We start from the raw sequence: 16732 nt of genomic DNA on the forward strand, positions 1-16732 counted from the left end.
CCAATGTTTATAGTGTTTTGGGGGGAATCCTTCTGGTTGATTATAAGATATGTCCAACCTGATTTAAACTGATATGCCCCAATACCTGTCATATTAGATTTCAGTGACTGGAACTTACCCTTCTGCCCTTCTATTCTGGGCATGGGCAGAGGGAGGCAGGGTGGAACTTTGGGCAGGTGTGGAATTTCCCCCCGCACACACATGTGGCCTTGTTGGCCTGACTGGAGCTGCCTCCCCACACAGAAGTCAAACTACGCCTATTATTCTGGGTGCAGTAGGATTCATTAAAAGGACCATGCTTCTCATCCTGCTGCCAGAGGAGCAGCTGCTCCCTATCCTGCCTCTTCCAAGAAGAAAAAAACAGGGAAACTAAAAAAGAAAGAGGGAGAGGGAGCATTTAATGAGCATCCGCTTTTCCCAGATCTGCTCAGCTGTGACCCTGGGTGCCCTTCAGAGTTGGAGGAATACGTTGTGGGTGTTGTGGCTCCCCTCCAAGAGCAGAGAGCCCAGCCTGCTGTTGGCATTAACTGCTGGGGAACAGGCTGACACATGAGAAGAGAGGATTTCCCAGTATTTCCTACTGTTACATTAATGACCTTCAAAGCCTTCCAAATGCTAGTATTAAGCTCCTCACAGGCAGAGGACGTCCTGTGTCCTGCCAGTGGATAAATATCTCATGTCTCCTCCCCCCAGCTTTATTTTGGGGCTGGGACGGGTGACGCTCCCATCTCCGGCTCTCCTTGCGGAGCTGCCATGTAAGGGCAGCTGGGGAAGAACAAATGCAAAGCTAGTGATCTTTCGGCTGACCCTGGAGCCCCCGGTGAAAAGCCCCAGGCTGGGGAAACGTCCCAGCCGATGAAACTAACGGCACGCGGCGTGACGTGCAAGCGCCAAGTCCTTGCAGCGCTGCTGGCGATGGCCAGAGATGAGCCCGGAGCGCGGGCTGCGGCGCAGCACCCCCCCCCCCCTCCTCCCCTGCCCGGGTTACTCTCCGTGCTTCTGCTGACCGCGGAGCGCGTGGCTTGTCCCCGGCAAAGGGTCTCGCGGCGGCGGGGGAGGCCTGACTGCTCTGCCGGGGCGGCGCGGGGGGGAGCCCCCGCCGTGAGCTCGGAAGCTTTGGCGTTATCATGAGTCTGGCGGGAGGCCGCCGCTTGCCGCCTGTCTCTCTGGCGGGGCGAGGAAGGGAGGGGCCCGCGCCTGGCCCGCCGCGGGGGGCGGGGAACATCGCGCCTCCAGCCGGCTGGTCCCAGCCTCGGGGCGCGCCCAGCCCGGCCGCCGCTGCGCCGGACCCTGCCGGATCCGGGCTCTGGGGCGGATCTGATGTGGGAGGAGCGGGGGGGGGGCCCAGCTGCCTCCACCCCCCTCCCCCCCGGCCCTGGCTGTTGCAAGGCGAGCGCCTAGCCGGTCCCTCCGGCACTCAGCCGCGGGTGCCGTGCGCCCAGCCTCCCGCTCCAGGGAGCGCTGCTCTTAGCGACCACCGCCGGCCGGGAGCAGCGGGGGGAGGAAGGGTTGCACCCGACCCCGGCAGGGAGCAAGGCTGCCCCGCGCCTCCTGAGTGGAGCTGTCCAGGATTTCGCTCGGTGCGGGGGGCTGGGGGGGGGGAGTGATCCGGCTCCCGGGGACCTGTCCGTGGTGCTGACGCCAGCCCCTTTGGGGCTCAAGCCAGCTTCTTGCATGGATTTCTTGCCACACGAAAACGGCATCTTAAAATGACACTGAGCTCCCTGCTCGCACACCCGCCTCCCCGTGTCCCTAGCTTGGTCCCGGCTGACCGATCACAGCAGACAAGCACGGATCAGCCGGCAGCCTGATCTCCTGGCGCACTGGGCACAGGCGGAGGATCCTTTCTGGAAAGAGCCTTTATCCAGCCTGAGAACCATTCCCCGCTGGGAATCATGGCTGCTCTCGCAACGGGTTTCTGTGTCTCTTCGGTCCTGTTGGTTCTATGGGGTAGGTGCCTCCGTTCTTTTGTGGGGTTGGATCGGGTTCCTCCAAGCAACGCTGAGCTTGGCTGTTTCTCTAAAGACATGCTTCTCCCAGAGAGCCTCCTCGAATGCGGGCTCAAATAAAATCCAGCCTTAATAGCGGCTTTAAGTTTGGTTGACAGAGAGAAGGAAATGGCATTGATATTAAGTTAATTGCATCAATTAGGGTATTATTAAGTGGCCTTATACAGAAACCGTGTTTTTCTATCGTGATTGTGTGCGCTTTACTTATTCTTCTTTACTCTTGTTTTAATATACTATATATGTCGATGTAACATTCAATTGTTCCTGAGGGCTGAAAGCATGTAAACGGAAAGCATGCAGCCCATATGGATTGATGTGTGGTTCATGTAAATCAAAGAGAATTTTTGTTGCAATTATTTCAATTTACTTATGAAATCAGAGAATTTTTATTGCAGTTATTTCAATTTATTTATGAAAGCTAGCGGGTTGTTTGTTGCTGCTTTTACCAATGTGGACATACGTTTTTTTCTATATTTTTTGGAAATGTCTCATTGGTGCCAAGAAACATCCAACATGTTCTTTGGATTTTCCCATGAGTGCTTATGCCAATGGTGCTGTCAACAATCTGAATGGGAAACTACCAGAGGGACCTAGTCATGCTAGTCCCAATATTTACCCCAGAGCAACACAGTACTGAAATCCTGGCTTAATGAAGCTATATCTATATAATCGGGGCACACATATGGCTGCAACAGATCACTCTTCAACCCCCCGCTTTTAGCAGGCAGAAAGGTTTGACCCTTGCAGTCATTTCTAACCCTAAGATTGAATGAAAGGGGATTTGAACCAATAGCTCTTCACAGCCCACCTAAGAAGCTAGCCTAGAGAGGGAGTCTCACCCATTATCTGGCTGAAATAATATTTAATTAAAGTGGTATGGCTTCAAGAGGCAACCCAGAGGGTGTCCCCATCACTGTAGCCTAGGACCCCATGATTAGGGCACTCACCCAAGTGGTAGGTGAGCCCTTTACAAATCCCTTCTCCCCATCGGTCAGAGGGGGAAATTAAGAACATAAGAACGGCCATACTGGATCAGACCGATGATGCATCTAGCCCAGTATCCTGTCTTCTGACATTTGGCCAATGCCAGATGATTCCAAGGCAATGAATACAAGAGGGCAATTATCAAACGATCCGTCCTCTGTTGGTCACTCCCAGCATCTGGCAAGAGCTTAAGGATGTCCAGAGCACAGGGCTGCATCTCTGACCATGTTGGCTAATAGCCATTGATGGGCCCATTCACCACGAACTTTCTAATTCATTTTTTGAACCCACTTATAGTTTTGGCCTACCCCACATCAACTGGCAACCACTTCCACAGGCTGACTGTGCATTGCATGAAGAAGTATTGTGTTTGGTTTGTTTTAAACCTGTTGCCTACTAAAAATTTCAGTGGGTGATGCCTGGTCCTTGCATGGTTTGAAGGGGCAAATAACACATCCTTATTCACTTTCTCCACTGCATTCGTGATTGTACAGACCTCTATCATAGCCAAACTTAACTGTCTCTTTTCCAAGCTGAACCTGAAGCAGGGCCCCTCTCCCTCCACATCACAGGTGAAGCCCCTGACTACAAGATTAAAAGTTACACAGGAGACCTCTGCCGCCTTCCCCCTGGGTGGTTTTGTGGGGCATTTGGCAGGTCCCTAATCATCTCACATTAAATGGGTTAGGCACCTAAGTCACCTGAGGGGTTCCTGGCCATGGTTGGCAAGCAGAGATCAGTACCTTGGAGGGGAAGACTCTGGGTCAATTTCCATCTCCCCACCTGCTGAGCAGGGATTTGAATAGAGCTCTGCATTCGCTCAAGCATGAGCTCCAATACTGAAGTAAAGGACGGCCTGAGGAGGCTTGCTCTTTATAGCTTGTCGGAGCTGCGCCACTTTCATGAAGTAGTAACTGGCCAGCCTTGTGCTGTGAATCCCTCTGCAGTCCAGTGGTTTGGGTACTTACCCAGTGTGTGGGTGATGCTAGTTCAACTCCTCCCCCAGCTTGCTGAGGAGGGACTTAAACAGCACGTTGAACATGAATATCCAGCTGCTGGATTCATAGGTGTTCTCTGGGTTGCCTCACTTTTTTTCTACTGAAGCTGTTCCACTTACATTCGATGTTTATGGGGCCACAAATCCACCAAGCTGCCCTGTGTAATCTAGTGGTTGGGGTGTGTGCTCAGCATGGGGGTTCAAAGCTCCTTTTTTCTTGCTGAGAAGGGATGTGAACCTTGATCTCCTGCCTCTCAGGTGAATGGCCTAAGTGCTGGGCTAGGAGGTTTTCCCAGGTGGGGGCTCTCTCAGTCTTTTCTGTTGAAGGAGGGTCACGTTCGGTTACATATTCACTGGGGCAAATGCAGAGCAAGTAGGTCTGGGTAGTCCAGTGGTTGGAGGGTATGCCCAGCATGTGGGAGGTTGGTGGTTCCTATCTCATTTCTTCTTGAAGAGAAGTCAGTTGAGCACTTACTTATCTTTCAACCTAAGTGCCTGGCTAGGAGGTCGTGGGATGTGGGCTCTCCCTCTGTCTTTTCTGTTGCAGGTGGGCCCCTTTCAGTAACTATTACATGAGAATCGGGGCTGTGCCTGTCTATGACTCCCTTGGTGGTCCTGTGGGTTGGTTGCTTGCCCCCAAGCCAGTGAGCTGCTGGTTCAAACCCCCTTTCTGTTTGTTGAGAAGGGTTGGGACCTTGATCTCTTGCCTCGCAAGTGTTCCACTTTAACTGTATATTAACTAGGGCAAAGGCAGCTCTCACGTCCATCTATGGTATGGGGGAAAGTGGGCTCGCTTAGGTTGTGGGTGACACTGGTTCAAATCCCCACTGTGTTGGTTGAGAAGGGGTGAGTGACTTAATCTCTTACTGCTCCAGCCTTACACTTTTACTATATATTAACCGGAGCGAGGTAAGCTCTCAAGTCCCTCTATGGTACGGGGGTTAGGGTGCTCACTTGGATTGTGGGTGACCCTGGTTCAAATCCCTGCTGTGTTGGTTGAGAAGGGGTGAGTGACTTAATCTCTTACTGCTCCAGCCTTACACTTTTACTATATATTAACCGGAGCGAGGTAAGCTCTCAAGTCCCTCTATGGTACGGGGGTTAGGGTGCTCACTTGGATTGTGGGTGACCCTGGTTCAAATCCCTGCTGTGTTGGTTGAGAAGGGGTGAGTGACTTAATCTCTTACTGCTCCAGCCTTACACTTTTACTATATATTAACCGGAGCGAGGTAAGCTCTCAAGTCCCTCTATGGTACGGGGGTTAGGGTGCTCACTTGGATTGTGGGTGACCCTGGTTCAAATCCCTGCTGTGTTGGTTGAGAAGGGGTGAGTGACTTAATCTCTTACTGCTCCAGCCTTACACTTTTACTATATATTAACCGGAGCGAGGTAAGCTCTCAAGTCCCTCTATGGTACGGGGGTTAGGGCATTCGCTTGGATTGTGGGTGACCCTGGTTCAAATCCCCGCTCAGTGGGACAGGAGGGCCCCTGGTGGGTGAGAGGAGGCCCCTCCTAGCTGAGCAAGAGGCCTGGCACAGGGCCTCTTACTTTTTTAATTAAAGAGGCAATGCTGCGCTACAGTAAAACCCCCCTCTCACTCTTGTCCACCCTGATCAGGATACACGCCCAGGTTGTGGCAGACCCCAGGGCACTCCCCTGCTCTTTTGAGGGGTGTGAACTGGGGGCCGCCACCTCCTGGGGAGAGTCGCTGGTGAGCGATCCCTGTCCGAATCCCCTCTCCGTCCCAAGAAGACAACGGCCTCTTGAGAAAGAGAGGGGCTTCGGACAAGGATGGCCCACCCAAAGGACGGTCGCCTAGGAGGCAGGAAATCCCTGTGCAAATCCCTGCTGAATAGGCAGCTGGGGGATTTGAACCAGGATCTCCCACAACCCAGGCGAGTATCCTAACCACTGGACTAGAGAGTGAGGGTAGTTGTGAGACTGGCCCAAAGCATATTTAACTAAAGTGGAACAGCTTCGCTATTACAGACAGGTCCAGGGATACACACACACCAGGCAAGATTCAAACTCACATCTCTGGCACCCTAGGCTCATTACCTAATCACTGGACTACAGTGGAAGCCTTATCAAGCTGCTGGCCCAAATAATATTTAATGTATGTGGGACAGCTTCCACAGTCAAGAGTTATGGACCCCCCCATCCCACCCCGCTATTCCCCAAAGACCCGGACACACCCACCAGGGCTGCATTCAACATCAATCCACAGCCCTTCTTAAGGCAGATAGACAGCAGATGTGAACCTGCCTCTTCCACAGCCCAAGGACATAACCAAATCCCTGCACTCTGGAGGGAGTGGTGTCTTTGCTTTTGCCCAAGCAATATTTAATTAATGCGGAACAACTTCAAGCTACAAGCAAAAGCAAGGACGCACCCCATCACTCTACACCAGAAACTAGGGCATGCACCTGGGTTGTTGGAGACAAGGCTCTTTGCAGTCCTCCATCACAGTGGGGAATTTAAACCCCTGGCTCTCATAATCTAGCCTAACCACAGGACTACGGGGGGAGGTGCAGGTTTTTGTCAGCCCAAATAATATTTAATTAAGGTGGATCAGCTGCAAAAGGCAAGCCCAGACCCCATGAATAGGAAAGAGGATGAAGGTGTTAGTCAGTCAGTGTCTTGATAGAATGAAGACATATATGGTCATATACAAAGCAGACACTACAGATGATATTGCCCGTGCCAGGGCAGCATGGGTTTACATTATGTCATAGCAGCATTTGATGAGTAGGCGTCTGTAGTGCCTAGCTACACAGAAGAGAATTCTGTCTTGGTACAGAGGGAAATATTTTACACCTGCCAATTTTTGTGTTGACCTAATTGAACGCCTTTTTGGCTAGCATACACACAGAATCTATAGTTTACCCAGATGCCAATTCTGCCTGACTCCAAGCCTCTTATGCTGAAATAAAAATGACAACCACAATTGCTCCTAGAGGCTGGATTCAGAGGTTGTCCTAATACAGAATTCAGTAAATGCTGTAAGAGCATTTTCTACATGCTCAAGTGTTAGTGGGCAGGGGAGAATGTATTAGGTTGTTTCCTCTCTAAAGGAGCATTAATTAGTCTAAAAAAGGACTTAAAATGTGGCAAAGCAGCTGCTGCTGAGAAGAATTTGCCTGCAGAAATCACATGTTAATTATTATATACTTATATAGTTCAGCTTGGAGAAGGAAGGTTTGTACAACTTGCCAGTTTAGACTTTTATCCATTGTCAATGAGCAGTAGTAATAAATCAGAGGATTTTCCACTGAGGTTTATTATATGTGTGATACAGGAGGGCCAGGAAGCAGTGGTAGAGTGTTTGAGGGGAAATATATAAGCCCTAGGCTAATTAAGGCGTGTTTCTGTATAGACTAGGGAGGGTTGCTACAGGTTAATTGGAGCACCTGTTGTCAATTAAGGCCCTGTCAAGAACCTAATAAAACCCCCTGCGAGGAGGAGGAGGATTAGAGCTGTGGTGTGAAGACCAGAGTACTGAAGTAAGGGAGGGTCTCCCCCCCCCCCCCCCCCCCCCCCGGTCTAAGGAGTGAGGGTATCCCCATTTAAAGGGGATGAGGGTAAGAAACCTCCTGGGGTGAGGAGCAGACTCCTCCCCTGCTTTTCTTCTCTATCACCTTTCCAGGCCACTAGTAGGGCTCTTGGCACCCAAGAGCAGGGACAAGGGATGGTATCTTAGTCCACCCCCCTGCCCCACAAGAAAAGTGCAAGACCCACCTTATGAACATTGTTTGTCTTGGCACAGTGTCTATAATAAGAGACCTGAATAACTGATCATTTGTTTTTTTTTCTCTGTGTCTCTCTGGATGTTTCTCTCCACCTGCTGCTATTCTGTCCCCATGGTCTCAGTTGGTGTCTGTTCTCCAGTCTGTGTGGAAGTCCCATCAGAGACAGAGGCTGTCCAAGGAACTCACATGAAGCTGCTCTGTATCTCCTGCATGAAAAGAGAAGAAGTTTCTGCAAGCACTGTGGTGGAATGGTTCTACAAGACTGAAGGGGGGAAAGATGAGCTGGTATGTATATTTGCTAACCTAACTCATGCTACCATAGCCCCTAGTGTGGGGGAAAAACCCCAGGGACGGTATGGGGGGAGGGAGGTAAAAAACCCTGGGAGAACATGAACTTTGTTTCTGTAGTATGTTTTTAGTGAAGGTCAAACAAGGAAACTAAGAAAAGCAAGTGTAATTTGGGTTATATCTATGTGTCACATTTGAGGAAGACTGAAATGTCCAGAGGCCACTCACACAATAAAGATGACAATGCTCCTTAAGTTATTTAACTTCATCCTTGCCCTACAGTGGTTTCATTTATATGACACTTGACACACATTCTTGTAACTATCTCCCCCTAACAACTCAATGTATGGATCAGTGGTGATTATTTGTCCTGCAGCAGCACTCAGAAGGCCCAGCTGTGTTCAAGACCATGTTGTGCAAGGTGCTGTACATGCACCTAGTAAGACACAGGCCCTTTCCCAAAGAATTTACAGCCTAAATAGAAAAGGCAGCTGAAGGGTGAGGGGAAAACAGGCACCAAAATGTGAACTGACTTGCCCAAAGTTATAGAGTTGGTCAGTGGCAGAGTGCCACATTGTGCATTTTGCCTAATTTTGTTTTGCTTTACCCTAATTACAGGAGAAGGCAGCAGCCATGTTTCGCCCAGGACCCAGATCCTACACTAGGAAAGCCTAGACAGGCTGCTGACTGAGACTGCCAGAGCAGCAGCCACAATACAGTAACTTGTCTTTGCTCAAACGTCACCATTTGACTTCAGGGTAGTGCTGCACACCGCCAAACAGGGGCGGGGCATGCATGGTTGGATAGGAGGCTGGACTGCCACAACTTGTTGTTCTACGATGTGCCAGTTAGCTGGCTGAACCGTCTCAATATAAATTTTGAGACTTATGAAAGCCATGTCAGAACCAGGAATAGAACCTGAGTCCTAATTCCTGATCTCAGAATTTAACCCAGAGATCTCGCCTTCATGCCAAACGATGCTTCTCTATAAGCAAACCTTGTCCCATTGAAGTCCATGGAATTATAGCCATTTTATTCATAGAGATCAGGCTTTAGCGCTACATAGCTCTGTCACCTGCCCTTTTAATGATGATGGCACAGTGACATCCTTATGAAAGTTACTCCATCATTTGAGTCTAACTGTGCTTCTTGAATATCTGTGTGCTCCTTTGAATTCTGTCTGGGAGGATGTTGAAACTCTCCTTCTAAATAAGTTAAAATAGATGCATGTGGATATCCTGGAAAAGAAGCCACCTATTTCTTAGTCCTGAGCACTTGGAGGGCTGAAAATATGCAGCTCTTTCATATTTTCATATGTGCATATGAAGAATTAAAGTCTGTGTCATCCAGAAAACCAAGCTAGTGGCATAGCAAGTTCCAAATATGTCCCCACTGTTTTGAGCTCTGATCTGGAGGGACCTCTTTGAAAGATGAGGGGAATTCAGGATTGGCCTACCTCCTGAGTACACAAATGAGTGTGATTCAGGGTGTTTTAATGGCATAGACTGCTGTCCACTAGGGACTCAGAGGGTCACCAACCTCCTAAACCACTGCACAGAGCTTCTCACATGCTTCTAATAGGCAGTCCATATGCCTGTCCGTAGAGGGGGTGAATCTGATTTGTAAACACTTGCCTCCTTTCTTGTGGGTGCAAATAGTAGCAGGTGCAGTTTTGCATCCACAATTATTTGTGGGCACAAGTCAGGACAATTAGACACCCAAGTACCTGCTCTATGGATACACAAAGTCCTCAAAATGACCTCAAGTGCAGAACAACTTAAGCTCATAAAGCTGAGAGTGTAGAAAGGGAGGCCCAGTTCAGAGCAGGGTGAAGATAAGGCCTCCAATGCCCATGGCTGTGTAAATAAGTCATTACATTTATCATACCACACTTTTTGTTTTCTCTTGCAACACCTCTGTTTGGACTACAATTTCCAGTGCTTATAAACACTTGTTTGTATGTAACATGGTAGCATGATTCAATGGATTAAGCACTAGCCTGGGAGATAAGGGTTCCATTCCTGCCTCTGACCTGCTTTGATCTTGGACAAGTCACTTTGCCTATTGGTGCCTCCTTTCCCTCACCTGTATAATGGACATAATTCCATATGCCCTCTTTGTATAGTGTTTTGAGATCTTCAGATGAAGAGCACTATAGAAGTATTAACACCTAATGCTTCAGGAAGAGAAACTCTAAACCATCTCATAGTTAGGATCTGTCACTAGCTAGAGGGGAATCCCAGGGTGGGGAGTAGGATGCACCCAACAAATGGCTGGGTGACTAATGTTGATCTCCCCCCTGGCCCCCATTTCTCTACAGATCTATGAATACAGAAAAGTACACCATGAATTTCCAAGCCGCTTCAGTGGCCGGCTACAGTGGAACGGGAGCAAAGATATGCAGGACGTGTCCATCACTGTATTAAATGTGACTTTGAATGATTCAGGGATCTACACCTGTAATGTCACCCGGGAGTTTGACTTTGAGATTCATCACCCGCTCTTCACAAGCTCCAGATTGATCCATCTCACTGTGGTAGAGGAGGGTATGGAAGACTGGTGGAAATGCCTTGAACTGTTGGGTGTGACCTGCCTTGCCAAGGACCAAGTCTAGAGCAAACCAGACAGTGCTCTTTTCAGTGGTATCCCTGGTGAGGGGTGGGGAAGCTGCCAACTAATAGGTCATTTGCAGATACTTCTGTTTCCCCAGCCACGCTTTCCTACAACAGGACTGACCCAGGCTCACATATGAAACCGTGCACCTGTTGTGCTGGCTGTATTCCTTGTTGTGGAGCTCAAATGTGTCCTGAAAGGTGTAAAAACAAGCTGGGCTCCCCCAGCAGCTCCTGGGCAGGGAAACCAAAGCAGGGAGTGCAGTGGGCTTCCTGTGGTCCAGCTCAGTGCACACACCACTCCCTAGTGGCTCTCAGTTCTAGCAGGGAGAAGCAGCAGTGCAGTTGACGAACTGGTGATGGCTTCCCTCCCCCCGTGTGATTGCTCTCAATCTCTGTCTGTTTCTTTCCTGCTTCCAACTGTGCATTCCTCTTCTTTTCTTCACGTGCCTTTTCCCCCTCAATCACTAAAATGCTGGCCACGCTCTACCGCAGTAGGAGTGGTGTCACTGACTTCAGTGGGCCAGGATTTCCACCCTCTATCTGTCTTCTCCCCTCCACGTCCTGCTAGTTCTTGGCCACCATTAAAAGCCTCTTGATTCTGTAATTTCTAGTGGTCGCCTCATTACTGTGCAGGACATCTAGCAATGCATCAGGGATTGGAAAAATAGAGCACCATGGAAACAAATAAGCATCCAGGATAAGATGGGCTAAAATTGGGGTGCACATGCATCCATGTGTGTGCTCTGAGGAGAACATGATTGGAATTAGTGGCAAGCTTGAGCACATGAATATTTTCACAAGCATGCAGGGTGAAACAGCTGATGGAAGTCTCCCTATATCCAAACCCTGCCCCTCTCAGACCAGGTTGAGATTCTTCCTCCACTTCTGGCAGCTGGTTTGGGGATAGGCGCAGAAGACCTCTGCGCAGGTGCTGCAGTTCAAGGTGACATGCAACTGTATTGGCAGGCTCTGTCTTCATTTAGCTACAGCTTCCTAAGCTGCTTCCGAGCTACTCATTCAAATGGCAGTGGAGACCCTGCCCCCATTTTCTGCAGCAGACGCAGAGCCTGCTGGCCTTAGTTCCAATAAGAGAGGTGCTTAAGCTGACAGTCCCTGTATCTTCTGTTGCTCATTCTTGCCGGGAACTCTATCTAGGTGAAAAGAGGAGAGGGCTGGTTCTTAGAGGATGGTGCAATACAAAATTGAATTTCAAAGAGATCAGTGACTTATTTTAATTGTTTCCCCAACAGCTGGAGAAGATTTCACATCTGTCATATCTGAAATTATGATGTATATTCTCCTGGTTTTCCTCACCTTGTGGCTGCTGATAGAAATGGTCTATTGCTACAGGAAGGTTTCCAAAGCAGAGGAAACTGTCCAGGAAAATGCGTAAGTAAAAATCCTACAGACCTCCACACCTGAGCAAGCGTTTCACCTGCAGCAGAAAACCCTGAGGTGTGGGTCAGAGGGTTCACCAGGGGATTGGCCACCATTGAAAACATTTCGATCTTGTATTCATTTCTGTTGCCGCATCTTGGAGTCCTTGTGAAAGAAAGGTAGCAGGATTGAGCCTCTCCTGAGAGAGGTTAGACTAGGTTAGCAAGGAACAGCGTTACAACTCAGAGTGAAGGCATGTTGGCCAAGCTGTGCATAGCTGGGGTGTTGTAAGGCACCTTGTCAGAAGGGGTAGGGGAGACTTTCTCAGGACCTACCTGCACTATGCCTAACTCATGACCATAAGCCTCACTCACAGTCTTTAAAGACTGAGGCAAAAACAGTTCCAGTATGACACACGTGGGGGTGGTTCCACTTTCTACACTGTACGTTTCCCTCCTCCATATGTCTGTCGGATAACCAGGCCCTTTGTGTGCAGTGGGAGTGGGGAGAGGATATTCCTACAACTCTATCTTGGGTCAAACGCCATACCTGCCCTTGAGGAAGGAGCACACCAAAAACCCTTTTGGAAGGGGCATTCTCTGCAGTGAGCGTCACGCTGCGCTTTACTCAGCCAAGGGCAGTTAAGGGCTAACATGTTATAGGTGCTCAGTGCCTCAAAATCAGGATGTTCAAAGGATGCCAACTCTCAACAGGTGCTACCACTGAAGCAATGCAGCTTGTGCTTGCAGCTAGCACCCACCCAGGGCTCTCTACCTGTGGTGAGCATTCTCTTTCGATCTGTAGGACTGACTACCTCGCCATTCCGTCGGAAAACAAGGAAAACTGCTCTGTGCCTGTGGAGGAGTAGCCAAGGGTAGATGGGCCATGACCTGCAATAAGGTACACAAACTTGATTCAAAACAAGGGTGTGGCCAGTGCATTGTGCACATGGCTGATTCTGCTCCCTGACTTATGGGACACCCTAAAACCACCGGGGAGAGGTGCAATAAAACGGGATGGTTATGTCATCCTGACAAAAGTCCTGGAGAAATGAGGGGTAGGAAGCTATGCATCCCAGGCTTGCTTTGTGTCCGACACTTCCACCATGGCCCTTGAAGCAGTTACCCATGTATAGCTTATGGGTGCATTAAGATTATTTTTAAAATCTTAATGGCAAAAGACACAGATTTGCCTTAGCCTTGTTCTGCCAGGAATGTCAGTATCATAGACAGTGTGCCCCGCAGTAGCTGGGCACTAATATATTTCTCCTCACACACCCTGTGAAGCAGGGCAGGGCTCCATGTTACAGATAGGGAAACTGAGGCAGAGACTCGCTCAAGCCTATAGTAAGGCAGGGAATTGGACCCCGTCTCCACTGTAGAGCTGCTTAGCAGTTTTCCAGTGAAACACAGCTAAAGCTGGGCCTCTCAGGGGTGGCAAGCTCCCTGCTCTGTAGGAGCCTTGGGATCTCTGCTAAGTGAAATTGGATTCTCAGTCAGAAAGAGAGCCAAAGAGATTTACCAACATTTCCCAGCAAATTGGAGTTCCCTGAAAATTTTGTTTCAGAAACACCAAAATACAGCGTTCCTGAAAGGAAATGCAAAAATTGTCAAGAATGCCAATCTGTCAATAACCATCTCCACATTTCAGCCAGTTAATCCAGAATCCCACACTAGTGCTGAACCATTCTTCCTTTACTGCTGTCCATAGTCCAGCCCTTCTCACTTTGTAGGCATTTTTCTAATGCATCCTAGGTCCCCAGGGAACTGAGGTCTGGCTCTGGTTGCTCATTGGGTGTGGTTTATGCTACCCTGACCATCTCTCCCCAATTAAAAAATAAAAACAAAACCGTTGCTATTTCAGAAGTGTTTTGTAAACATTGCTCCCCTTTGCTATTTCCAAAAGATGCTGCAGTATTTCTATTTTCAGATTAAGACTCAGAGGAAAAGTTTAGAACTCTAAGCCCCATCTCTGTGTTTGATTGCACGCACTATTGCATTTTTAACAATGCAGCTGTCTGTGCAGATTCTCAGGTGCTGTGAGCAGAAGTAACCTCTTATCATGGTACACAAGACCATGCCTCTTATAAGGAAGCCTTAATCACAAGAGGGGGGGGGGGGGGATTCTGTTCCTTGCAGGAACTCTGAAGTTGGAAGGACCAAGTCACTCCAGCCAGGTTTGGGAGAACTCTACGGCACCAGAAGGAAATAAGGGAAAGTGTGAACTTTCTTCCATTTGCCTTGGACATTGCACAGCCTTGACTTTGGCTCCATGACTCCATTTGCTAAAGGATTCTCCTTTGAAGCATGCTGAGCAAAGGGGGTTGGGGTTCAGGTGGCACTGCTCCTTCCTAAGTTTTGCCCCCACTCAGCGAATGGCCTTGTAAATTCTACAATGTATTACCCTCACCATATTCCTTTGCAAAATAAGCTAATTTGGCATGTAGCACGTGGGTCTGTCATATTACCCTGACACACCTGGCCATCAGCAAGGTCATTTTAGCATTGTGATCAACCTTTTGATAAAGCCTGAACACTTTAATTATTAAAGAATAGAATCCCGCTCCACCCCAATGCTTGCTCTCTCATATTCAAATGCTTGCTCTCAAGGCTGCCCTGGAGTGTAGGCTGCTGTTGCAAACCTAGGACAAGGATATGGAGAAGCAGAAGGCTCATAGCAACTTAGAGCTGTGAAAAATGTACAACAGCACTCCGCATGCAGGGAATTAGTGGGCAGCAATCGACATACACAAGCTTGCTGTGCACACCTTGCTCCTGCATAATACAAATTCCATAGTGTGCTTTGACCTCCAGAACATTTAGCTCATGGTAGCAGGATTTACGCAGCCAGTTAGCACGAGGCAAGCTAATGGTGATGTAGATTTAAGGTCCAGCTTGCTGCATGCCAAGCCTGAATAGCCATGCCCTCAGGCTGTACCACTGCTAATTTAGGATTCCCTGCTATAAACTGCAACAATTCCAAGAAGTGATGTTTGTTTAATTTGGCAACTGTTTGTCAGTTCTGTCTCTCTTAACCTTGCTCTGTTAACTTGTTGAGACTGGTTATTTCCATGATAAGCAAACTGTGTCTTGCAACAACCAGAGGAGAGCAGCCCTGGGAGACGATACTCCCATTTGAGGACACTTTGCCAATTTCAGGAAGAAAGTTAAAGGCTGGAGCCCCTGAAGGGAGGAGAGAGTGAGTCTGGGTTAGGTAAGCAAGCAAATGAAACTGACTGTTTATTCCCAAATGGGAAAATGAGACCGCTTTGGAATTTTGTGGAACTTTTTATAACTAATTGAAAGTCATGGTTGGATAGTTGCACCACCAAGAAGCAAACAGTGGTGGTTTTCTCCTATAGCCCTTAATAATGCATTATTTCTTGTGGTAATTATTCACCATGCTGAATACTCAGAGTTAGTCTGATATCTATTATTGCAGAGCAATTCTCTTAAGCTTCATTTATAAACACAGTATATAAACAATTGCAGATACAATAGCAAGGTGGGGGTTTTGGCTTTATTAAATGTAAAACATTTAAGCATGGTGATTGAAGTTTCCCATTCAGAGAAGCAGTAGTCTTAGAATCTGAGATTATTGGGGAAAGCATTTGTCTATATGTAGAAGTGGCACATGAGGGTGAGATGCTGCTGAATGACTTGGAGTTCTTGCTTTTAGCAGATATATCCCCTGCTGCAATGACTCTTTTTACAGCTTGCAAGAGTTAAGATGAATCTGCTACACTCTTTGCTCCTAAACAGATAAAGCACTCACTGAGTTAGACATGCTTTCTGCATATGGAATTCCTCTGCTTTGTTACGCATAAATTGTGTTGTGATTTTTAAAGTTAGACAGGTCCAAACCAGAGTTGTAGGTGGTAGTTATTCCTAGACCCAACTAGGATCAGGAGCTGCAGAATACGCTGATTTTTGTAAATCTAAAACCCAGTTCCAAACAGACCTGACCCACAGGGTGTCTGACACCAGATCCCAGGCTTACAGCTTGAGCCCATCTATAGATTAAGTATGCTCCATCAGCAATGCCTTAGACTGGGCACTGGTTTCTTAGAAGCCAGTGTTTAAAATGGAGGAAGAACATCCCTTATTTAGGTTGTTGGAAGTGTGTGGGTTTTTTTCCCTTTCCCTAGGCCATCTTATTCAGCCTAAAATACTATGGGAGGAATACTAACCCTCAAACCATAACAGTAGAAGCTAGAGCAGAGGAAGCGTGTCATGACTCCAGGATTCCATGCTTGACTCTCCCACTCCCTGTGTAGTGGGACGTGAGGCAAGTCACTTAACCTCCATTTGTTAAAGCTCTGTGGCAGCCCCCTTAGAGTAAATGAAGGGCCACGTTTTATTCCCCACGCCCTTCTGATTTTCTAAACTAACCAGATGCTCTTGTGTGTGTCTTTACCCTGTAATTTGTGAAGTGCTCCTATAGACAGACACTGCTACCTTAAGTATTTTTTGATAGGGAAGCTATTTTTTGGGGAAGCTGTATTAGGACTCCCTATCTTCTGATTGAAAAGGGGTGGGGGAGGCAGGAATAAGATGGTATTGCCTCAAGGCACAATCAAAGATAATGTGTTTTCTGGGAGGATGATTCTCTTCTCTCCTCCCCCCCCTGCATCAGGAAAGACCCCTCTCTGTGTATATGGAAATAGGAGACTTACAATTAGGTAGGACAATAAAAAAAAAATACACTCAAGTC

The 16732-nt window shown here is 48.1% G+C and overlaps 2 protein-coding genes across 3 annotated transcripts in view; one reads left to right on the forward strand and one right to left on the reverse strand.

Annotated features, from left to right (window-relative positions):
- Positions 1–16732, reverse strand: part of GRAMD1B (GRAM domain containing 1B) — a 333312-nt gene that overhangs the window by 14862 nt on the left and 301718 nt on the right. The window contains exon 24 of one of the 2 annotated variants that reach the window (XR_012155938.2): positions 7729–7945. The gene's annotated coding sequence lies outside the window, so the exon portion shown is untranslated. Of the gene's footprint in view, positions 1–7518; positions 7946–16732 lie in introns of those variants that run through there. The other variant, XR_012155937.2, reaches the window with a different exon arrangement.
- On the forward strand, positions 715–16729 carry SCN3B (sodium voltage-gated channel beta subunit 3). The gene is made up of 6 exons (XM_073321035.2): positions 715–1950; positions 7861–8024; positions 10348–10573; positions 11893–12031; positions 12824–12919; positions 14158–16729. Exons 1-5 carry the CDS (start codon positions 1896–1898, stop codon positions 12885–12887), a joined length of 648 nt encoding a protein of 215 aa, XP_073177136.1. The 5' UTR covers positions 715–1895; the 3' UTR covers positions 12888–12919; positions 14158–16729.

Source organism: Lepidochelys kempii, chromosome 22 (assembly GCF_965140285.1).
Source record: "Lepidochelys kempii isolate rLepKem1 chromosome 22, rLepKem1.hap1, whole genome shotgun sequence".
Taxonomy (NCBI): Eukaryota; Metazoa; Chordata; order Testudines; family Cheloniidae; genus Lepidochelys; species Lepidochelys kempii.